The sequence below is a fragment of the Mastigoproctus giganteus genome, chromosome 12, assembly GCF_048544385.1.
Source record: "Mastigoproctus giganteus isolate SK-2022 chromosome 12, ASM4854438v1, whole genome shotgun sequence".
In the NCBI taxonomy this organism is placed as follows: Eukaryota; Metazoa; Arthropoda; class Arachnida; order Uropygi; family Thelyphonidae; genus Mastigoproctus; species Mastigoproctus giganteus.
Window position 1 is genome coordinate 68,626,551 of NC_143586.1, and position 23,525 is coordinate 68,650,075.

The 23,525-nt window shown below is 35.6% G+C and overlaps 1 protein-coding gene across 5 annotated transcripts in view; it reads right to left on the reverse strand.

Annotated features, from left to right (window-relative positions):
- Nucleotides 1-23,525, reverse strand: part of pps (protein partner of snf) — a 656,065-nt gene that overhangs the window by 169,084 nt on the left and 463,456 nt on the right. For all 5 annotated transcript variants that reach the window (XM_090386465.1, XM_090386467.1, XM_090386466.1 and 2 more), the window contains 2 exons: nucleotides 18,446-18,635; nucleotides 5,403-5,517 (listed from right to left, as the gene is read on the reverse strand). In XM_090386465.1, coding sequence (XP_090242591.1) covers nucleotides 5,403-5,517; nucleotides 18,446-18,635 — 305 coding nt within the window. The remainder of the gene's footprint in view (nucleotides 1-5,402; nucleotides 5,518-18,445; nucleotides 18,636-23,525) is intronic.

The following is a 23,525-nucleotide window of genomic DNA, read 5'->3' on the forward strand; positions in this document are numbered from 1 at the left end:
AAAAAATATGTATATCGGTGTTTCCCAACGTTACATAGGGGGCATCAGAATTTTAGAAAGACTTAGGTGGGGCATGGTAAAAAAAAGGTTGGGAAACACTGGGTTAGAGAATATACACTTAATGCGGTTTCTACCTAAAGTCACTTCTTATGGAAGATACTTGGATGATATACTCATTATTACAGACCATTACACCATAAACAAAGTGTTACAAAGTTTTTATAATATCCATGCCAGATTAAAATTTACACTGCAGAAGGAGCAAGAAGAGACAAAAAACAAAAATTATTTAAACTTCACACTAAAAAAGGCAGGTGATAATATAGATTTTAGTATTTATCAGAAACCATGAATACAGGGTTGTTCCTACATTTTAGTAGTTATCATCCATATTCTTATAAGAAGTCAATCATCATCATCATCAGCCATTTTCAATCCACTGCAGGATGAAGGCCTCTCCAGCACCTTTCCAGTTCCTTCTGTTTTGAGCACTGGCCATCCATTTACTACCCACAAACTCGTGAATTTCATCTATCTATCTCAGCCTTTGTCTTCCAGGTTTTCTTCTAGCTCCTCTTGGATACCATTCTGTTATTTTCTTAGTCCATCTGTCATCATGTCTTCGAGCTATGTGTCCTGCCCAAGACCATTTTAGTTCTTTAGTTTTGATAAGAATGTCCTTTACTTGAGTTTGCTGCCTAATCCATGTGTTTCTCTTCTTATCTAACAGTCTGATTCCCAATATGATTTGGTCCATTCTTCGCTGTGTAGTTCTCAGCTTCTCTTCCATTCTTTTGGTGAGCACCCAAGTTTCACTTCCATAAGTCATGGTGGGGAGTATACATTGGTTCATTATTTTACGTTTTAGACAAACTGGGATATTGCTCTTCAGTATGTGACTATATTTCCTGAATGCTATCCATCCAAAATTTATTCTTCTCTTGACTTCCAGCCATTTATCATTATTACAGCTAATAACTTGTCCCAGATAAGTATACGACTCCACCTTTTCAATTACTGCTCCTTCAATCATTATTTCCCTTTCTGTGGCATATTTGTTCATCATTACTTTTGTTTTAGCCATATTCATCTTTAGTCCAAAATCCTTACTAGCTGTGCATAACTGATTAAGATTTTCCTCTAATTCTTTGGGATCGTGGCTTATGACCACAATGTCATCTGCAAATCGTAAATGGTTTAGGTACTCTCCGTTCACATTGACTCCTTTCTGCGACCAGTCTAATCTTCTGAAAGCTTCCTCAAGGGCAGCAGTAAACAGCTTCGGAGATGTTGTGTCTCCCTATCGAACTCCTTTCTGAATTTTAAATTTGCTACTGTCTTTGTCTAGTCTAATAAAGGAGGAAGCACTCTCATATATTTTCTTCAAAATCATAATATATGGGGTATCTATGCCTTATCTTTCCAGTGCCCGAAACATTGCCTTATGCTGTATGGAGTCAAATGCCTTTTCATAATCCACAAATGCCAGGCATAATGGTGTTTTATATTAATTTGCTTTCTCCATTAGCTGTGATATTACGTGAAGGTGATCCATAGTTGAGAATCCTGTCCTAAAGCCAGCTTGCTCTTTCGGTTGATTCTCATCAATTATTCTTTCTAAACTGTTAGTAATGACCCTTGTGAACAACTTGTATATGTGGGATAACAAGCTAACTGGTCTATAATTTCCAATTTCTGATTTATCTCCTTTCTTATGCACCAAAACTATGATTGCATTATTCCACTGCTTAGGCGTCACACCTTTTCTAATGCACTTTGTGAAGAGCCTTGCTAGTTTTTGTGTTATGTCTCTTCCTCCCAATTTTAACAACTCTACAGTAACTTCATCTTCCCTCGGGGCTTTCTGATTCTTCATTCTCTTCAATGCATGTTCTACCTCATCAGGAAGAATATCGGGTATGTCGTACGTGTTGCTACTTTGCAATCCATCTTCCCCCCTGCTGGCATCATTCCCCTGCTCCTTGTATAATTCTCTATAGTAGTCTTCTGCTATTTGAATTATGCCTTCTCTGCTGTTTATAAGTACACCATCGCTATTCTTCAGTTTCAGTATCATTTGTCTTTCTGTATTACTGCTTGTGGCTGCTAATTTAAATCCTTTCTTTTCCCTTTATGCTTGTTCTACTTTTCTTGTGTTAAATCTTCTTATGTCCTCTCTGAGTCTCTTTCTAATGGCTTTGCATAACTCAGTATACTCAATTTTCTCCATGTCAGTGTTTTTCTTGCTTTTCATTTGTCGTCTTCGGTTCATCATGACAAGTGTTTCTTGACTAATTTTTTCTTCTTTGGATTTCTTTTTGCCTATAGGTTTCTTGGGCTTTATCACTTTCAAAAAGTTGTAATATTCCTTGTCGATATCTTGGTCCTGAACAGTCTACAGAAGCTCAAACTTGTTCTTAAGTTCCAGTACATACTGCTTTTTCTCCTCTTCTGTTATCTCAAAGACCTTTGTATTATTTACTCGAGTCATTTTTTTCCTTTCCTTTCCTTTCCTACATCTATATCAAGTGTACATCTTACCATTCTGTGATCACTTCCAACATTTACCTTATTCAGGACAGTAACATCATTCATTATATCTTCTGTTAGTGAGGATGAAGTCGATTTAATTAGTAGTTAATCCATTAAGACTTTTCATGTCCACTTTCTGTTCACCCTTTTCTTGAAAAAAAGTGTTCATTACTGACAGTCCTTGAGATTCTGCAAATTCCACAAGTCTTTCACCTCTTTCATTTCTTTCACCAATTCCAAAATTTCCTATAGTTCCCCTTTTTCCCAGACTGTCTTTTTCCAACCTTAGCATTGAAGTCTCCCATAATAATAGTGTAGTGGGTTTTCTGCTCATCTAGAAGACTCTCAATTTCGGTGTACATTTCTTCAACCTCTTCATCATCATGGCTCGATGTTGGTGCATAAATCATTATAATCTTTAGCTTGTACCTCTTAGAAATCTTGAGTATTAGTCTTGACACCCTTGGTGATGTATTTTTGAATTCCAAAATGTTTTTTTTTTTTAAATCTTTATGGACCAGAAACCCAACTCCACCTTCACTCCTTTCACTGTTTCCATTGGTGTATAGCAGATTTCCACTTGATAAACTTATAAGTGATTCATTTCTTCTTCTTGTTTCAGCCAAACCAATGATATTCCAATCAACATTTTGTAATTCCTTTTCCGGCTCTAATATCCTGTCTTCACCGAATGGTGATCTTACGTTATAACAGGCCAGGTTCAGTTTTCGTGCATGGCAGCCTGGTCGTACCCAGAGATTCTTAGCACCCTCTGCTTCCACTCTGATCCTCTTGCTGCCGTAAGAAGGAGAGTGAAAGCTGCTGGGGACTGAGGGCCATTTGTTTCGTTGTGCTGTCATATGCTGGAGGGTTTAGTCTTTTCCTCTTCACGCTGACCAGGCGTCTTGAAGAGAACCACTCTACACGTTCGTTGCCACCTAAGTGACATAACAGGGCTTACCATCGAGAAGGTGTGCATAAGTGGATTTTTGGGAGGCAGGCCAACCGGACTTCTCCTAAATCTTCTGTAATAGAGAGATATTGGATCCATCAGTGTTTTAGGCTGAGTGTCTGATAACACACAGGATACCTGTTCCCCTCTAAGCCCCTTAGAAGTCAACCATGTTAAACCAATTTATAAATGCATTCAAATACTCTATTACACATACTTCTTCACAAATAGAAATAGAAAAATTGACAAATAGGTTCCTAAATGGGATATCCTCTATTTAGGAACCTATTTCAATGGGATATCCTCTATTTAGGAACCTATTTCAATGGGATATCCTCTATTTAGGAACCTATTTTTCAATTTTTGAATTTCAAAATGTTGTTTTTAACATTTAATTTTGTCATCAAAAATATAAAATTAGAAGCTAAAAATAGAATAATTAATAATACAAATAATGACAAAATTAAAAGTAAAAAATATTTTATTGCAATACCCTATGTTAAACAATGGAACAGACAAATTAATAATCTTTTTAGAGGAACAGAAATGAAAATAATAGCAAAACCTGTCTATAAATTATTCACAACACTAAAGAATCACACTGTATTATCACCTTCAGTACAATCATATGACCTCGTTTACCACATTACATGTGGGGACTGTGATTCTAGTTACATTGGATCTACAAGATGTGTCTTAGACTTAAGGGTTAAACAACATGAAGCATCAGTCTGTGCTTTGCATGCAAATGCTTCAAAACTTGCATTTCACGTGATATACGAAAATCACACATTTGTTTTCAATGAGGGCAGAATTTTAAATATACAACATGATTATACTAAGCTATTAATTGCCAAAACCTTGGAAATTAAATTACAAAGAAATTCTATCAATATCTGTCAGCCATTCCTCATTTCTGATTCATGGTCATTTGAACACATGCGTACCAAAGATTAGTCTCCCATTTATAAATTCCTGTACATACTAATCTCATCAGTTTTATTCATGATGATGCTTGTCGAAAAGTTTTGGTCCGCTTAAGGGGAGGAATTGCAGTGGATTTTAATTGTAAATTTTATCGCTCTTAAGAATATTTTACTTCTATTTAGATTCCCGATTTTGACAAAATCTTTTTTTTCTGTAACTGTGTCCTTTTATTTACTAATCCTAGATATCAAATGCTGTTGAGGGATTTAATATACATCTCAATCCAGAATCAAGAAATGTGGTGACATGATGCGAATGGTTGTCAGCCATCATCATCAACCAAGTAAAAAAATCCTTGTTTACATATGATTATTGAATATAAAATTCAAGAAGTTTATTATGTCTAAGAGGAACTAAGACAGTGAATACACAATTGGATCCTAATTATGAAAGCGGTGTTAAGCTGCATTCATTTTTACTAGTCTTTCTTTAAAAGAAAGCTGAAGTTATGCTTAATTCATTGATCAAAATTGCTCATTCAAAGCTAGCACCATTACAGTAATTAAATGCATTGTTCACGAACAAGATGACCTATGACCTTAATTTAAGGTCATAGGTTATCTTGTTCTAATAATTTTAGCAAACAGACTAAAAACTTTAAATTCTGATAAAATCTGTAAGATTCACTGACAAATACTACACATAAAGAAAAGATTTCTGGAATAATACAATTAACAATTAATCGCAATTTTCTACCTACTGAAATCAATCTTCTACTGAATAATATCATTTTAAATTATTAACTGGGTAACCAACCTATTTGCATACAAACAGGAATCAGAAAAAGGAACTACATTATGATGATAAATTTCATCAATACTGATAAATTCTAATAAAATTTAACTTTAGAAATGAAATAAAAAAGTGTTCAATTTAAACTGTTTCTCTGATTAAAATAATCTGATAAGAAAAAAATTAATATATTGTTCACCGGCAAGTAAGGGCATCTCTTAAAGCTTTTCGCACGCTAATCCTTGCAACTTCAGGATTTGACTCATCTTTCTTTGATGAAACCACTGGGTTAATCTTTTTGATATCTCTATTCTCTGCAAGGTAAGAAGCAGAAAACTTATACAGACTGACAAAAAACATAGTGAAAAAAATTATATAACCATTCTTGAACTTGGTCATCAGAATTTCAAAGTTATTCACGCTAGTCTTTTTATGTATAAAAGAGGCATAGTAAATTTTTGCCCATTAAATAATGAACATACTGAATTTAAGGAGAATGAATTAAGTAACATAATTGTCACATAATTCATTCTACATAAATTTGTCTCAACTAAACTAATATCATATAAATTAAACTTAATGTTTATTCATGGATGCAATTTCAAAACTGCATCCATCTATGTGTTTTCAATTTCTACCTTGGGAACACTGGTTTCGTTAGTAACAGAAACAACTGCCAGTGAAATTGGATTCACATTAGGGTCAAAGCCTTGATGGATGTAAACTGTTACTACAATGAACTCAAACTGATGAAAATAATAGGAAATACAAGCGTTATCCCAAAAGTAATGCACAAAAACAGTTAATTAAAATAAATGTATCTATTTACATTAAAAACCTTCAATGCTTTCCAAGGTTTGAGTAATTTTTGAATGCCATTTAACAGTCTGCTGAAATTAAGTTTTCTGACGTGTTGAGTCACAGCAAGCACAGAACTTGTAAAGACAGAAAGCTTTGTCCACATAATAGCAATTGTAATTGCAAGGAAGCATATCAGAACTATAAGAGGGATGATGTAGTGCTTCCCACTTGTAATCAGTGGAAATAATCTATACACACTGTGTGACATTAGCATTAGCATTAGCATTAGTAGAGGCATTTGATGCAAGAAAGCAAGCTTATGCAGCATCAGCCAAAAAAAAAAAAAAAAAAAAAAAAAAAAAGTAACATAAATAAATAAAAATAACCACTTCCACTTCACCCCTCTGTTCGTTCGAAATACCTGTCCAGCTGAGCCTTAAACTTATTTAGGCTATCAACTTCCACGACAGGGGATGGAAGTCTGTTCCACCCACTAACCACATGAGACTCTATGTTGTCATGGAGTGCAAGCACACCAGCTTTCAACATCTGTGGCTGTCCTGATGAATTTTCAGATGTAACTTCTGACAAAGGAATGTTCCATAATAGCCTCCAGTTACTGTTCTTTCAGGTGGCATGTGATCAGCAGCAACAATGCCTTCATAAATGCAGGCTACAATGACCATGCAGTTGACACCACGAAGAAAGAGTGCTATTGTTGCTTTTACGCAAGGAAGGATGTTCTTCCCATCATACTGCTTATAGAGTGTCTTGTAATCAGTCGACAGTGAGTAGATTTATTTCCAAACTCAAGAATACTGGTTCTGCTGATAGGAAAAATTAAACCGGAGGCAAACAAGTCTCTACACCTAAACAGGACCACGTTTTGAAGCACTTATGCCTTAAAAACCGTAAAGCTTCTTCATCTGAGCAGAAAAGAGAATGTGAAGAACATACAGGAGTGGTAGCAAGTGCAGTAACAGTCAGAAGAAGCCTCTGCAAAAATGGACTTGTAGCCCATCGTCGTAAGAAGAAGCCCCTCCTCAGACAAAAAATGAAAAAAGGCCCAATTAATTTGCCATAAGGAGCATGTCAAATGGACCCCCGAGCAGTGGTAGTCAGTTATTTTCTCGGATGAGAAGAAATTCAACCTGCATGGCTCTGATGGGAAACAAACAATTTGCTGTAGATGTGATGAAAAATATTATCCAGACTGTATGGTGTCTACAGTGAAATTCTCTACCAGCCAAATGATATTGGGGCTGCATTTCGCATCACAGAGTAGGTCCCCTGCAGTTTAAAAAAGGTTCTGTAAATGCCAATGGATACCTAGCTATATTAGAAGGCAAATTGCTGCCAACCATTACAGACCATTTCAACCTGACAAGTAACTGTGTCTTTCAGGACAACCCTGCTCCTTCTCATTGAGCGAAAAGTGTAAGTAGGTACTTCTGTTGTTACTTTAGCTTCATTTCTGCATTAGAGATTTGACAGTAATGTGTTACAGATGAAAAAATGGTTGGAAGAACGGTCCATTACAACTCTTAGCTGGCCAGGAAACAGTCCAGAACTGAATCCTATAGAGAACTGTTGGCATCGTGTGGAATCTGCAGTAGCCAGAAAGAAACCAAAGACCCTTCGTGAACTTCAGGAAGCCATAATTCGTGTTTGGAAACCACGAACTATCAGTTGATTATCTTCAGAAATTGATCTTGTCAATGCCTCAACGGTGTGCTGCTGTCATCAGGGCCAGAGGTGGCTCAACTAAATATTAGTTTGCACGTGGTGAACTTTTCATTTTGTTTTCCGTTTAAAATGATAAACTGAAGTAAATTGAGGGCTTCTGATAACATTTCAGTCATAATTTTCGTGTTTACCAAAACTGTTGTATAAAGGTTGCAAATGATCATTTTCGAATATATTTTGAGAGCACCTGTAAGACAGATTAACACTCTTGCTGTGTGGTAACACTAATGGGGACTGCAAAATTAAACCATGGCTTGTTTATCATTCAGAAAATCTGAGAGTTTTTAAGAACAATATCATAAAAAGTAAGTGTTGTGGAGGGCTAACAGTAAGGTTTGGGTATCAAGACAGTTTTTCCTGGAGTAGATTCACGAAGTGTTTGCCCCAAGTGTGAAACTTATCTAGAAAGTTATAATTTACCTGTAAATGCCCTCTTGGTTTTGGACAATGCTCCTGCTCATCCCTCTGGCTTGGAAGACGATTTGGCAGGGGAATACAGCTTTATTTGCATTAAATATCTACCACCAAATACAACTCCTCTAATCCAACCCATGGATCAGCAGGTCAACGCCTGTTTTAAAAACCTTTATACAAAAGCCCTGTTTCAAAGGTGTTTTGAAGTGATGTCGGAGACAGAACTTACACTGAGAGAATTTGGGAACAATCATTTCAATATCCTCCTTTATTTGAGGATAATTGATAAGATATGGGGGGGGAAGTGTCTTTCAGGACAATGAACTTGGTCTGGAGGAAATTGTGACCAGAGTGTGTGTCAGAAAGAGACTTTGAATGTTTTGGGTCAGAGCCTATTGTTGATGAAACTGTCTCTGGGCAGGTCCATGGGATTGGAGGTTGATAGTGAGGATGTAGAGGAATTGGTGGAAGACCATAGAAGGGAGCTCAGCACAGAAAAACTGTTGGACCTTCATAAAGAACAGGAAGCTGAAGCAGTGGAGGAAATTTCATCAGAGGAGGAAGGGTCAAGTAAAGGCAGCATCTTTACTTGACCCTTTGAAAACTGCTGACATTAAGGAAATGCTGTCCAACTAGGCCAAAACGCAGAGTATGGTCAAGAAGTGGCACCCGAACATTACCGTAGTTAATCAAAATATAAATTCATTCAATGATAATGTGATTGGCTACTTTCAGAAAATTTTAAAAAACAGACAACACTGGACAAGTTCTTTGCTAAATCGAGTGCTAGTGAATCGTCAGGAAAGGGACAAAAAAGACAGAGATCACCAGACTTGGAGTTACAGTACCTGGTGTTTTAATGGAAGGTGACTTCCCTTTTAAACAATACATAATTCCTTTCCTCCTCTTCAGCTTCTGCCATCATCACTCCTCAGTAAAGGTAAAGTTCTGGTTAAATTTTTATTTATTTATGTATCGGATTTGAGTGCTGGGAACGGATTATTCCAATTTTAGTTAATTCTTATGTAAAAAATTGATTCTATATTCGTCCGATTCAGTATTCGTCCGTCCCTCAGGAACGGATTAATGACGAATATAGAGGTTCCACTGTATTAGGAAAACAGAGGAACTGACGGAAGATGACAGACACAGTTTTAACTTTTACAGTTTATCAGTTACAAGATCTCTTTATAACATGCTTATCACCAAAGCCCAAGGCATTTTTCCAAATGTTTTAAGATCCTTTCTATAATGATAGAGTCAATTATGCTTTCCTTGTTTCTTTTTACAATATGGGGGAAGGGAAAGTTTTTTTATATATGACTATTTCTTATATGTATTTTGTGAGTTTAACCCAATGACATCATTGGTTTTTCTCTGGTGTCAAAATTTTTGCAGCAACTGAAGGCTTTATGTTTTTTTTTTTAATAACATTTATATGTATTAGGCCAGTGTATACCAATATTGTGATATTTAAGATTCTTCTTAAGATATTTAAGATTTAAGATTCTTCTATGTTTGTGTATATTATATAAGTTCAAAGCAGGTGAAGTAATAATACTCTCCATTGGTGGTACCAAGTTTTGCAGTACATATGAAGCCTATTTTGGAATGCTTATGGGTGATCAAGACAAGCTGTGGGCATCTAATTTTTGCTGTGGTAGTTGCAAATCAAAATTAGAGGGATAGTTTAAAGGCAGTTTTTAGTATGTGTTAGTAATGAGCACTCACAAACCATTTTGATGACTGCTATGGTGGATATAACAAGGTTTAAAAAAATCCAAGATCAAAAAAGTATATCCCAACATACTATCCTTTAATGTCAAAAGTTACCAACATGCCACACAATGAAGACCTGATAAATATCAATCCAACTTCCAGATGTGTCTTCAGAATTAGATGATGGATCTGGTGAACATTAAAATAGGATTACAGCTCAGAAGACTATTCAAGTAAAGTGCCCTGTTTCCTTAATGAGCAAGAATCAGATGATGTAGTGAGGGCCTTGGGTCTAAACAAATCATGTGTAGAGCTCCTGACATATTATTTAAAGGAGTGGAATCTAGTGGTTCCCAACTGCAAGACATAGAGGAAAAAAGACAAGTCACTTACTCACATCTTTCCATTTTGCAGAATTCCTGTGTTTTGATCTCACTGGTCTTTATGAAGAAATTGATATTAATTACAAATAAGAATGGTGTCTTTTCCCAGTTCCAGTAAAAGGTTGAAAGTGCATTGTTTCACCACAGGAATATACACCCAATGATTCCTGTTGTGCATTCTGCTCATATTAAAGAAGACTATGGATGTATGAAACATAAGAAGATCAAGTATGATCAATGTTGGGACTTGGCAAACAATTCATAAAAACATTGGATCCTCAAGATAAAAATATCCATTTCCAAAATCTGATGCAAAAGCAAAAGGTGGCTTATTTGTTGGTCTCACAAGTCAAACAGATGTTGGCTTTACAAGAACTAGAAAATGAAATGACCAAAACTGAGCACAAAATGCTTGGTGATTTTTTTGCAGTGAAAGGCTTTCTTGGTAACAATAAATCCACCAGCTTCCATGTTGGCATAAGCCAGTGGTGCGCAAACTGTGGGGCGCGACCCCCAGAGGGGTCGCGGAAATTTTTAAATAAATTTATTTTTGTGTATATAAAAGCTAAAAACCTGTTGTTAAAATTACTTTTTCAACACTGTAGGTGTAGAGACCTTGCTATTCGAACTAAGTCTGAGATACGAATGAACCCTACTGCCCACCACGCCTTAATTTGTTCACTGGCTATGGACACAAAAAACAGCTGACTAGTGCGACTTCTCAGTATGTATTGATACTTCTACTCAATTAATCCCTTTAGCTGTTAATTTGTGATTCCTACAGGACAAATTCTCAAATTGCCTCTACTGTATTGCCTAAAAGTCAGAAGTGCTAATGTGTGGAAGCAGTAAATATACATAGCAAGTGTGTCGCACGCAGGCGTGGCACTAGGGTTTTTGGCACCCCTAGACAGAAATGTATTTGGTGCCCTTGAGATACTTTTATTAAATATTATTATAATAAAAATTTTGAATTTCGGCACCCCCAGACATTGGCACCTCTATGCCCTGATTACCAGGGCATAGAGGCACCTTACAGTCATCAGACAACATAAAATTCAATTTATTAAATCAACTGAGAGAAAGTCCAATTTTTGCAATACAATTAGATGAATCCACAGATATGTATCTAACCTTGCTCAACTTATTGTATATGTTGGATACTGCTACAAGGAAGATATTTTGGAGAATTTTCTATTTTCCAAAGCTTTGGAAGGAAGAATGATGGGCCATAAGATTTTTGATGTTATAAATATTTTCTTTCAAACAAATAATCTAACATGGAACAATGGTGTTGCGATTTGTACTGATGGCTATATTAACAGGAGAAAATAAAGGTTTAAAAGGCAAAGCAAAGGAAATTGCTCCAAATATCATTTTTAATCATTGCATTATACATAGGGAAGTATTAGTAGCCAAGGAAATGCAAACTGATTTGCACAAAGTTTTGAAAGATACAGTACATGTGGCGAACTTTATTGAAAGTAGAAGCTTAAATAGCAGACTTTTCACTATACTTTGTAATGAAATGGGATCCGCTTATGAAACACTTCTTTTATATATGAAAGTGAGGTGGTTGCCCAGTGGTAAAGTGTTGCGACATCGTTTTGGCCTCAAACATGAAGTTTTATTGTTTTTATCAAATACAGATCAGAACCTTGCTCAATTGTTTACAATTAAAAAATGGCTACCTCAGCTACCTTGTTGATATATCTGAAAAACTTAATGAGTTTAATTTAAGCCTGAACAAGGATAGGAAACAAATATATTAGTACTCAGAAGCTTTCAAAAATAAACTTAACCTTTGGAAAACTGAATTTGAGTGAAATAATACTGATATGTTCCCATGTTTTTATGATTTTGTTAATAGCAATAATATTGATATTTTACAATTTAGGGATGTCATTGCCACCCACCTAACAATGCTAATTAAGAATTTTTCTAGACAATTTAATATATCTCCAGAAAAAAAAAAAGTTGTATTGGATTCATGATCCCTTTACTTTTGAAACTTCTTCATGTCCCGAAATTACCATTGAGCAAAAAGGAAGATCTCATCAACCTGTCGTCTGACGTACTCGTTTCAAGACTACTTGTGAAAAATTTTGGCTTTCTCTTCGAGATAAGTATCCAAAATTATCGAAAATGGTGATACAAAGATAGCTTTTGGGTCTACATATTTATATGACATTCGTTTCTCAAAATTAACAGCTATAAAAACAAAACAGCATTCCAGATCTGACTCAGATGATGACATGAGATTAGAATTTTCAAATATTGCATCCAAATATCGGTTATCCAGGCTCATCCTTCTCATTAATTGTTTTGTTTTGTAATTGTTCATTTCTTATTGTTTTGTAATCTTAATTGAAGAATAAGAATTTGATTTGTTGTTTTTGCTGTATTCAATAAAAAAAATTAAACAATTATTTTAATGTGTAAATTAAAAAGGAAACAATTTTTTTTTATTCCTTTCTCAGTCAGTACTCAAATATTTTTTTCAACTACATAATTTATAAAATGCCATTTTTCTTCTCTAAAATCTTGTCATCCTCCCTCGGGGTTTACATTGAGGGGTCGCATCAATTTTATATTTAATAAAGGGGTTCATAAGCGAAATAAGTTTGCACGCCACTGGCATAAGCCATATGCCAAAATGACTTAAATTTAAAAATTAAAATATTTATTATAGTGTTGTCAATAAGAATTCTAGTTTTTCTTCATTAGTGGTTTGGCTTTTGATCTGTATCATTATGCATATACTTATCAGGTGTTACAAGACAAGAATTTAAAATTAGCAGAATCTCTTGAATCCAATAATTGGCTGTGCTGGCTTTGTGTTTGGATTGTAACTTCTCCTAACAGCTAATCCTAGCTTGCTTCAGATATTGTTTATGCATTTTTTAAATATTCAAATTGCCAATTTAAACACAATGTCCAAATACAGACATTAAAAAATATGTCTAAAGTATATGACTAAAACATGTTAGAGATTTTATTTTTAAAAATTAATTAAAAATATACATTTTAAATGTAAAAACAGATTTTTCACAGTTGTATTTATAAGTGAATGAAAATAAAGGTGAAATCAAAAAAGTGAACAACTCTAAATTAGTTAATGCTGATTTTTAAGCTTATAAAATGAGGTTAATTTTCAAAGGGGTTACTTCTTTGGAGTATGTGAGTGTGGATTAAAAATAAATATATGTGCCAGCTGGGGGGTTAAAAACTAAAATTACAAAAAAAATGGGATGCACAATGTCAATGAAGCTCCTTACTTGCACTCCCATCTGGATTTCTTCACATGATACCAGGGTGAAAATAGTGAAGAAGAAAGAGAGATATTCTACTAGGACATACTCTCAACTGTGAAAAGGTAAACAACAAAGGTGGGATGAAGCTATGATGAGTGACTATGTCTGACTCTTGGTTTAGGATGAGTACACTGACAAAAGAAAAAACTGTAGACAAAGTCTGATTCAGGATGATCACACTGATTACAAAAGACAAAGATGTTTAAATGTATATTTTTAAGGAAGTTTTTTTCTTTTTACTAACTCAAAGAGGGTTTCTTCTTTTTTAATTTCAGATTTTTTTAGCAAAGTTTACTTGTAGCAAAGATCAATATTATATTCTGTATGAAACATTGGTAATAGATCTGACAGAGTATTAATGCATATTTATTTTACTTGATGCTATGAAAAAAAACTAAGGTCACATAGAAGGAATTAATATATCCAAATTAGAAACAAGAAGTACCAAGAAATGCAGATAAAGTAAACTATTTTGAAAATTTATTATACAGTATCCTCTGTTATATTTGTTATCCTCTGTTGAAAATTATGCAGAATTTTATGTTGAAATACTAGCTGTAAATAAGAATGCACAGCTTACAGAAGATTCTAGTAGCTTTTGACCATTACTGTTAGGCTTAGCTTTCTCTACATATTTTTTGAAAATATCCCTGTAGAAACAATTGTCATTTCCAACCCAGCTAGTTAAATCCCTGATCAATATTTTTTCTTTTCACTGGTTTCTACTACAGTTCTTTCTAAGATATTAAGACAACCTTTTCTATTTCATCTTTTAGTGAGCCTTTCAAATGGACCATATTTTGAGACAAATATCATCACTCATCATGATAATACTAGTTGATTCTACTTTTTTTCTAAATTAGTTGTAAAAGCTATTGCTACATCTTCTTTGCACCATATTTTATTACCATAATAAATTAGATGCAGTTTCACAGTACTCTTGCTCTGGGTGTCTATGATATTATCTATTTTGAAATACTGATTGGCCTACTTCTTCTGATAATTAATGTTTAAATTTTTAATGTTGATGGTATCTAATTTGATTTATTTTCCAGTGGCTTATTTAGCACTGTGTGTGTCCTGATTCCCCTGACAAATATAGTGAGCACCTTGTTGACCCAGACAATTTCCCAACCAATATGTGTGACATGGTCCTTGAGGCTATTACACACATTCTCTCAGACATGTCAGACACGCTGTGCTTGCAACCTGGGAGTCTAAAATGCTGATGGAACTGATATTCGGGTGACACTCAAGCCAAGTGGTCCCAATTTCGGTGAAGTCCGGACAGTATATACAGCCAAATCCACTGCTTGCACCTTCGTGATGGTGGGACTGTTAGTAATCCTGGGTATAACCCCCATGAGCAAGCGCACTGTGTGACCCGGGTGTGAACCAACGTAATGGGTACACTGACAAAAAAAAAAAAACTGTAGACAAAGTCTGATTCAGGATGATCACACTGATTACAAAAGACAAAGATGTTTAAATGTATATTTTTAAGGAAGTTTTTTTTTCTTTTTACTAACTCAAAGAGGGTTTCTTCTTTTTTAATTTCAGATTTTTTTAGCAAAGTTTACTTGTAGCAAAGATCAATATTATCGGGGATCGAAGTGTATGCCCACACCACATGGAGGAATGCTGCCCTTTGTGTTACCAGGCAATACTAGGTGGTAGACGACTCTCATCAACCGGTACAATACCACCACTTTGCTTATTAGAGGTTTCAAGTGGTGGAACCCATGTTTAGTCTCCAGAGCTAAGTTCCAGTCAACCCTACCCCATCTCTTCCATCTTGCAGTATGACTGATATCTTTTGAGGTTATGATGAACACCATGGTGAGATCCAAACTTCCTTACATTTCGAGGGTACAGCTCTAAAACAGTATTCGCAGGCCGGCTGCTAGTTAGTACACCGGACCGAATCTATTGGTAACTCTCTAGGATGCTTCCAGATCAGCTAGTATATAATCTTGCTGCCTCTACTCTGCCAGATAGTGATTGGAGGCAGTCCAAGTAGTGTGTATGCGGGGGCATTGTCGAGGCCACGGTATGTCAAGGATCTCAGCATATTCTTACTATGGGCATGCCATATCCCAAAATTTCATTACTTCATTCAGCATGTCCCCCCCCCCCAACCTTTTCTTACTATTGAACACACCATGAATTGTCAAACTGATAGAGCAAACTTACCAGCAAAAAAGATCTAAACCTCCCAAACACTTCCCAGTTCATTTCACAAATATATATGGTCTTAATTCTAATCTCAATGATGTCCATTTCCACTTACAGTCTGCCAAACCCCATGTACTTTTTCTGACAGAATCTCAGCTATCGGTTGATTCAACAACTGCTCATCTCAGTTGCCCAAATTATTCAGTGTATGATTCCTTTTGCCTCAAAAGTGGTACTTGTGCATATGTCCATTATGATATTCCCTATCAGAGACTTGGTAATTTGGAATCTCCTCTTTACGATCTTCTCTTGTTGGACTTTGTTAGGAAAGTCCAACTTTCCTAACAGTGAGGTAATTTTCCTTGGTGATTTTAATGTTCACAACTCCAGCTGGCTTCCATTTTCTAGTCACGCAGACCCAGCTGATCGAAATGCTGAGGCTTTTGCAATTACTAATGGCCTCGCACAGATTGTCCATTTACCTACAAGAATACAGCCAATACGCTTGATCTTTTTCTCACAAACAACCCTTATAAGTACACGGTCAAAGTGAGTGGTCCTTTAGGCACTTCAGAACACAACTTGGTGACGTCTCTTCTCCAATGGGACCTTTATCTCATGGCTATTCCCAACCTCGAGTTGTTTGGCATTACAAGAATGCAAAATGGGATAACCTGCGATTTTTCTTTTCCTTGGTCAGATTACTGTTTTAAAACTTCTGATGTCAACGTTTGCTCAGATCATGTAAGTGAAATTATTCTAGTAGGAATGGAATCCTTTATTCCACATTCCACCTTAAAATCTTGTCCTTTATCTAAACTTTTGTTTTCCAAAAAATATGCTAATGCTGTTCATCAAGAGAAGAATGTTGCGTATAGTAAATGGCTTGTTTACAATTCTTCAGTTTCATTTTCTGCCTACACCAGAGCTCGCAACAATTGTCAAGCAGTTATTAATCAGTCCAAACTAGATTTTGAACAGGCCAAGATTAGAAAACTTGCTTCTTGCCCTAATGGTAGCTGAGCATTCTGGTCTCTTGCCAAAGCTACTGGCTGCAACTTTTGCCCATCTCTGCTCACACCTCTGTCAAAACCAGATGGTTCTATTGTCACCTCAGTCAAGGATAAAGCTGATCTGCTAGCATCCCATTTTTCTTCCAACTCATGTATTAATGATCTTGGTAAAACACCTCCCACCATTCCCAGCTCACTCCATTCAATGCCTCCTGTGGTCCATCAAATGGATATTGATGAATCTTGATGCTAAGAAAGCTCCAGATGGTATTTCTCCACTTGTTCTCAAAACCTGTGCTCCTGAACTTGTCCCTATTCTTTGCCACCTTTTTTCACTTTCTTATTCCTAAGGTGTTTTTCCTTCTGCTTGGAAATTTGCTCATATCCAGCCAGTTCTTAAAAAGGGTGACAAATCCCTCCCATCCAATTATTGTCCCATTGCAATTACTCAATTAGCCGCCAACTCTTAAACTATCTAGAAACCTTCTGCCTGATCAACGATCACCAGTATGGATTCCATCAGTATCGATCCACTGGTGATATTCTGGCATATGTTACCCATTTATGGACAAATTCAATGGAAAATTTCGGTGAAACACAAGCAGTTGCTCTTGACATCTGAAAGGCTTTCGATTGTGTTTGGCGTTAAGGTCTTCTAAACAAGTTTCCATCTTATGGTTTGTCAACTGTTTTTGTAATTGGTTATCCAGTTTTCTCTCTGACCGCTCACTGAGGTGATGGTAGATGACTCTCTGTCTTCTAACTTCTCCACTAATGCTGGTGTCCCCCAAGGTTCAGTTCTTTCCCCCACTCTTTTCCTCTTGTATATTAATGATCTTCTTCCATTAGCCGGAAATCACATTCATAGTTTTGCTGATGATAGTACATTCCATTCCACTTTCGGAAACCTTGCCCTGCTCAATCAGCTTCAACTTCTCAAATATCCGCTACCAATTTCTTTAATGCCTATCTCCATGGGGCAATGACAACTTGGGGTTCTCATAAAAAAAAAATGTTTCGTCCTACCACAGTGACAAAGTTTCAGCTTATAATTATCCAATTTGGTTGGCTTATTTTAGGGTTACCAGACATTCCTGGGTTTGAATTCCTATCTCCAGAATATGTTCCTTTAAAGATGACCCATAAGAACTACAAATCATCAAGTACTTTATCCAGGTCAATACTCTGCATACACATAATGAGTTCTCTGCAAATTATTAATCACATATTCACTTATGAATACTATAGCTATATTAGTGTGAATGTGAGCGGTGTGCATGACCTTGAATTGTAGAACCAACTCTACTTTCACAATATATTGCATTGACAACGAACTGCAATCAAACAAATTTGGATAAAACTAGCATGTAGTGTAACTGGCAGATAAACCTTTTAGAGATGACATTTCCAAAACATTAATCCACCACTTTTTCTAATTCTGCAAAAAAATACATAAGACGATAATTCTTTTAATTCCATGTAATTTAATAATTATTTTATTTTCATAATCTAATTATAATATAACTGTAATTTCATTTGTTTAATTATTAATTAAATAAATTCATAACTTCACTTATTTAGTAATAATAATTACTAATAATTAATTCTATCTTTTTCATTCAAAAATAATTCCTTCAAAAGTACAGCAAAACACAATGAAATATTCCTTATACATACTATTCTGGGCATTCTGCTCTTTTTGATTTTCAGCTGACATTGAAGGCTGGATGATCTCATATGATGGATGTTGCCTGAGCCACGAAAGAAGACTGTCTTGAGTTGGGGCACTGGAACCTGTCAGTAACTTACCCGTAGTCCTTTCTAACATTGTTACTTGCTTCAAAGGTATAGGACTGTCTTCTGCTGTCTTAAATGTGATATGGAAACAAAAATCCTCCTTATTTGTTATTTCCTTGGTATAATATATCAATATAGCAATGAAACACTAATTCAGATATAGTAAATATCTGATATAGATATAGTATATAGATATAGTAAATAAAGAAATTCACATGAATATATAATAAGCAACGAACAGAATTACCAGCAAACCACGAGGCTATTTACGATGAGAAACTAGATATAGTAAAATACAGATATTAACTTAAAAGTTAATAAACCCTAACTACTCCTGATTACATTTTATAGAAATACAGGAGGAGAGATTATTATTAAAGTAATTTTAGAGCACAAGAGTCAAAGAATAAATGAATGAATTTTGATTTCTTGTACCATGTGATTTTTTGTATTAAAAAATCGATCTTGTGAAAGTTAACTGGTTATATATTAACAAATAATTTAATACATCATCATTATGGGGTACTTCAATGCTAAGGTTGGAAAGAGACAAAACAGCACAGAAATGGAAACTATAGGAAATTTTGGAATTGGTGAATGAAATGAAAGAGGTGAAAGACTTGTGGAATTCACAGAATCTCGAGGAATGTCAGTAATGAACACTTTTTCAAGAAAAAGGTGAACAAAAAGTGCACATGGAAGAGTCAAAATGGATTAAAAACTAATGAAATTTACTTCATCTTCACTAACAGAAGATCGTTCAGGCTTGTAACATTATTCACAATGTTACAGTCCTGAACAAGCTAAATGTTGGAAGTGATCACAGAATGGTAAGATGCACACTTAATATAAATGTAAGAAAAGAAAGGAAAAAACTGACACAACTAAATAATACCAAAATCTTTGAGATAACAGAAGAGGAGAAAAGGCAGTATGTACTGGAAATTAAGAACAAATTTGGGCTTCTGCAGAATATTCAGGAACAAGATATCAATAAGGAATACAACAACTTTCTGAAAGTGATAAAGCTTCAATTGGGTACGAGGTTACTACAACGTGTCAAGATTTTTGCAGCTCTGGCAAATGCTAAGTTTTCATTTATATTTAGTCATATTATTGACTTAATTGTTAAACTAAATTATTTTATATAAGTAGCTTTATAGTTCTAGCCAAGCTCCATGGTTTATTTTGAATTTAGATAGCAGTTTTGAAAGGTAATACTTAGTGTCCATAGATTTTATGTTCGTAACTTGCTGCTATTGTCATATGATATGGAATACCATAAAGTTTAACGTAAAACAAGAGAGCGAAACACGTAGCAGTTTATAAGAAATCTGTTAGATTAGTAGAGCATTATCAATAAAATTTATTAATCTTATTAAATTTCATTGTTAATTAAATTATACTTAAATGGAATCATGATCCAGACTAGAGCAGCAAAGCAGCATTCATAGAATAGCCAGAGTGCTATTCTGTAATGAGGCTCATGGCAGAGAAGAAAAATGCATGGGATGCATATAAATTATAAATTAAATTATCATATAAATGATAAAGACGCCTACGGCAGATATAAGCTAGTTTGTAATCAAGTCACAAAGGAGATTAGGCAGGTGAAGGCAGATTATGAAAATCTTTGGCAAAGGACTCAAAGAAAAACAGCAAAGAGTGCTTTACTTATGTAAACTCTAGAAGGAAGGGGGTGAATCAGATTGGTCCACTTAACATAGATGGTTCGACTATTGATGATCCTACTCAAGTAGCTGATAAACTGAATCATCGACATTCACACATGAGGAGTTATTTAAGGAGGGGAATGGCAGAAGTTTATCAAACTCTAACAGGAAACTAACTGATTTTGTAATAACTGAGAGAAAAAGTGGAGGAGAAATTGTTGACATTAAACACAAAAAAAGGCACCTGGGGTCTATCCAGTTATAATGAAGGAGGCAGCACGGGAAGTAAGCAAATGCTTAGCCATAATTATGAGAGCATCCTTAGAGTCAGGGGAGTCCCCATGGACTGGAGATATGCAAATGTAGCCCCCAATTCACAAATGGGGTTCAAACCGTGACACAAATCAGGCATCTCTCATATTGTGAAGTTATACTTCATAACTGGGTTGTCACTATTGCAACACCAAGGTACCTGCCCACCCACCGAGGAAAATCCAACAAGCTTTGAAACAGTGCCATCTGGGTGGTGGTATCTGCTGAGAATAAGTAACAAGTCTTATCCACTGGTGAAGTGTTACTTATTCAAGGTAGTATAATACAAAGGCAACTCGTGAAGGCATTCACAATATGAGATATTACCAAAACGATGCCAATTTAATTATTTAATTCAACTACTTTAGTAGATGCTACGTTAAAATGATGCTTTTGCACTAACCTATATGTTAGTCATTCTACCTCGTAGCATGAAGCCTTTGCCCTTATATGTTTTATAGACCTGTTAGTTTAACTTCTGTTCTGGGGAAAATCGAACGAACGGAGGGGTGAAATGGGAGTTGTGTGTTTTGTTTTGTTTTTTTTTTGGCTGATGCTGAATAAGCTTGCTTTCTTGCATCATATGCCTCTACTAATGCTAATGCTAATAATGGAGTCACTGGTAAAAGAGGTGATCACATAGACAAGATAGCAGAAATAGTTCAGACACAGCATGGGTTTTTTAAGAGTAAGTCTTGTCTGACTAATTTCATTGGATACTATGATGTGGTCACAAAGGAACTGGATGCTAAAAATAATTTTGATATTATATACTTGGATTTCAGGAAAGCTTTTGATACTGTTGCACATGGCAGACTGCTGTACAAATTGGAGCAGTATGGCATTAAGGGAAAGTTACTGCAATGGATAAAGGGATGGTTGAGTGAGGACGGCAGAGAGTGGTAATAAATGGACACTGCTCTACGTGGACTAATGTTATTAGCAGAGTCCCACAGGGTTCAGTGCTGGGCACATTGTTGTTTTCTATATTTATCAATGATATCGATGAAGTATATCAGGCTTAAAGTCCAAGGTTGCAGATGATACAAAGGTTGGCAGGGTTGTTAATGACACTAAACACAGTATGCTACTGCAACAGGATCTAGAAAAGTTAGGCAGATGGGTGAGGAATTGGCAACTGAAGTTTAACATTGACAAATGTAAAACTTCAGTACAAAGCAATGCATATGGGTAGCAGTAACCCATGAGAACTGTACAAACTCTGTGGTACAAACTCTGTACAAACTCAGGGAGGTGGAGAATGAAAAAAACCTGGGATTAATTCTGCAGTCAGATATGAAGTTCTCTGAGCACTGCAGACGGGCTGCCAGCAGAGGCTGCAGACGGGCAGGTCATGGAGTTTCGTCAATGATATATGGGAATTTTGCTAGCAGAGACAAGGAGGTGATTATCCCTTTGTATAAGGCAATGGTCAGGTCACATCTTCAGTACTGTATACAAGTCTGGGGGGCCTCATTTTAGGAAGGATGTAGGGTTGCTGGAATGAGTACAGAGAAGGGCAACAAGATTGGGAGAGGAACAAAGGGGTGCTCTTAACAAAACAGGTTTAAGTTCTGCAAGTTGCAGCATCTGGAGAATAGGCACTGACTCAGGTGCATAAGGCCTTGAATGGTTTGAGCAGGCTCAATGCTGACAGGATACTTCTGCTTGCTCAGACTAAGAACCTGATGGAGCATAGATTCAAATTGAGGAAAGACAGTTGTAGAATAGATGCGGAAGTTTGCCTTTAGCCAACGGGTAGTTTATTGTTGGAACAGACTTCCATCTGTTGTTGTGGAAGTTGATAGCTTAAATAAATTTAAAGCTGAATTAGACAAACATCCAGAGTGACCAGATGAGTGAACTGGGAAGGGGTTTTTTTTTTTTTTTTTTTTGGCTGATGTTCTATAAGCTTTCTTTCTTGCACCATATGCGTCAACTAATGCTATGCCCAAGAAACTTATAAATAAAAAGAAATCAAAAGAAGAAAAAATTAGTCAGGAAACACTTGCCATGATGAATCAAAGACGACAAATGAAAAGCAAGATAAACACTCACAAGGACAAAATTGAGTATACTGAGTTAAGCAAAGCCATTATAAAGAGACTCAGAGAGGACATAAGAAGATTTAACACAAGAAATGTAGAACAAGCATTACGGGAAAACAAAATACTTAAATCAATGATCATACAGAAAGACAGATGATACTGATACTGAAGAATAGTGATGGTATACTTATAAATAGCCGAGAAGGCATAATTGAAATAGCAGAAGACTATTATAAAGAATTATATAAGGAGCAAGGGAATTATGCCAGCAGTGGCGAAGATGGATATAAATTAGTAACACATACGACATACCTGATATCCTTCCTGATAAGGTAGAATATGCATTGAAGAAAATGAAGAATCAGAATTCCTCGGATGAAGATGAAGTTACTGTAGAGTTGTTATAATTAGGAGGAGGAAGCATGACACTGAAACTGGCAAAACTCTTCATAAAATACATTAGGAAAGGCGTGACATCTAAGGAGTGGAATAATGCAATCATAATTTTGCTGCATAAGAAAGGGGATAATTCAGAAATTGGAAATTATAGACCAATCAACTTGTTATCCGACATCTACAAGTTGTTCACAAGGGTCATTACTAACAGATTAGAAAGGATACTTGATGAAAATCAACCGAAAAAGCAAGATGGCTTTAGGACAGGATTCTTGACTAGGGATCACCTTCGTGTAATATTGCAGTTAATGGAGAAAGCAAATGAATATAAAATGCCATTATGAATGGCATTTGTGGATTATGAAAAGGCATTTGACTCCATACAGCATAAGGCAATATTTCGGACACTGGAAAGACAAGGCATAGACATCCATACATTATGATTTTGAGGAAAATATATGAGAACACTAACTCCTTTATTAGACTAAACAAAGACAGTAGCAAATTTAAAATTGAGAAAGGAGTTCAACA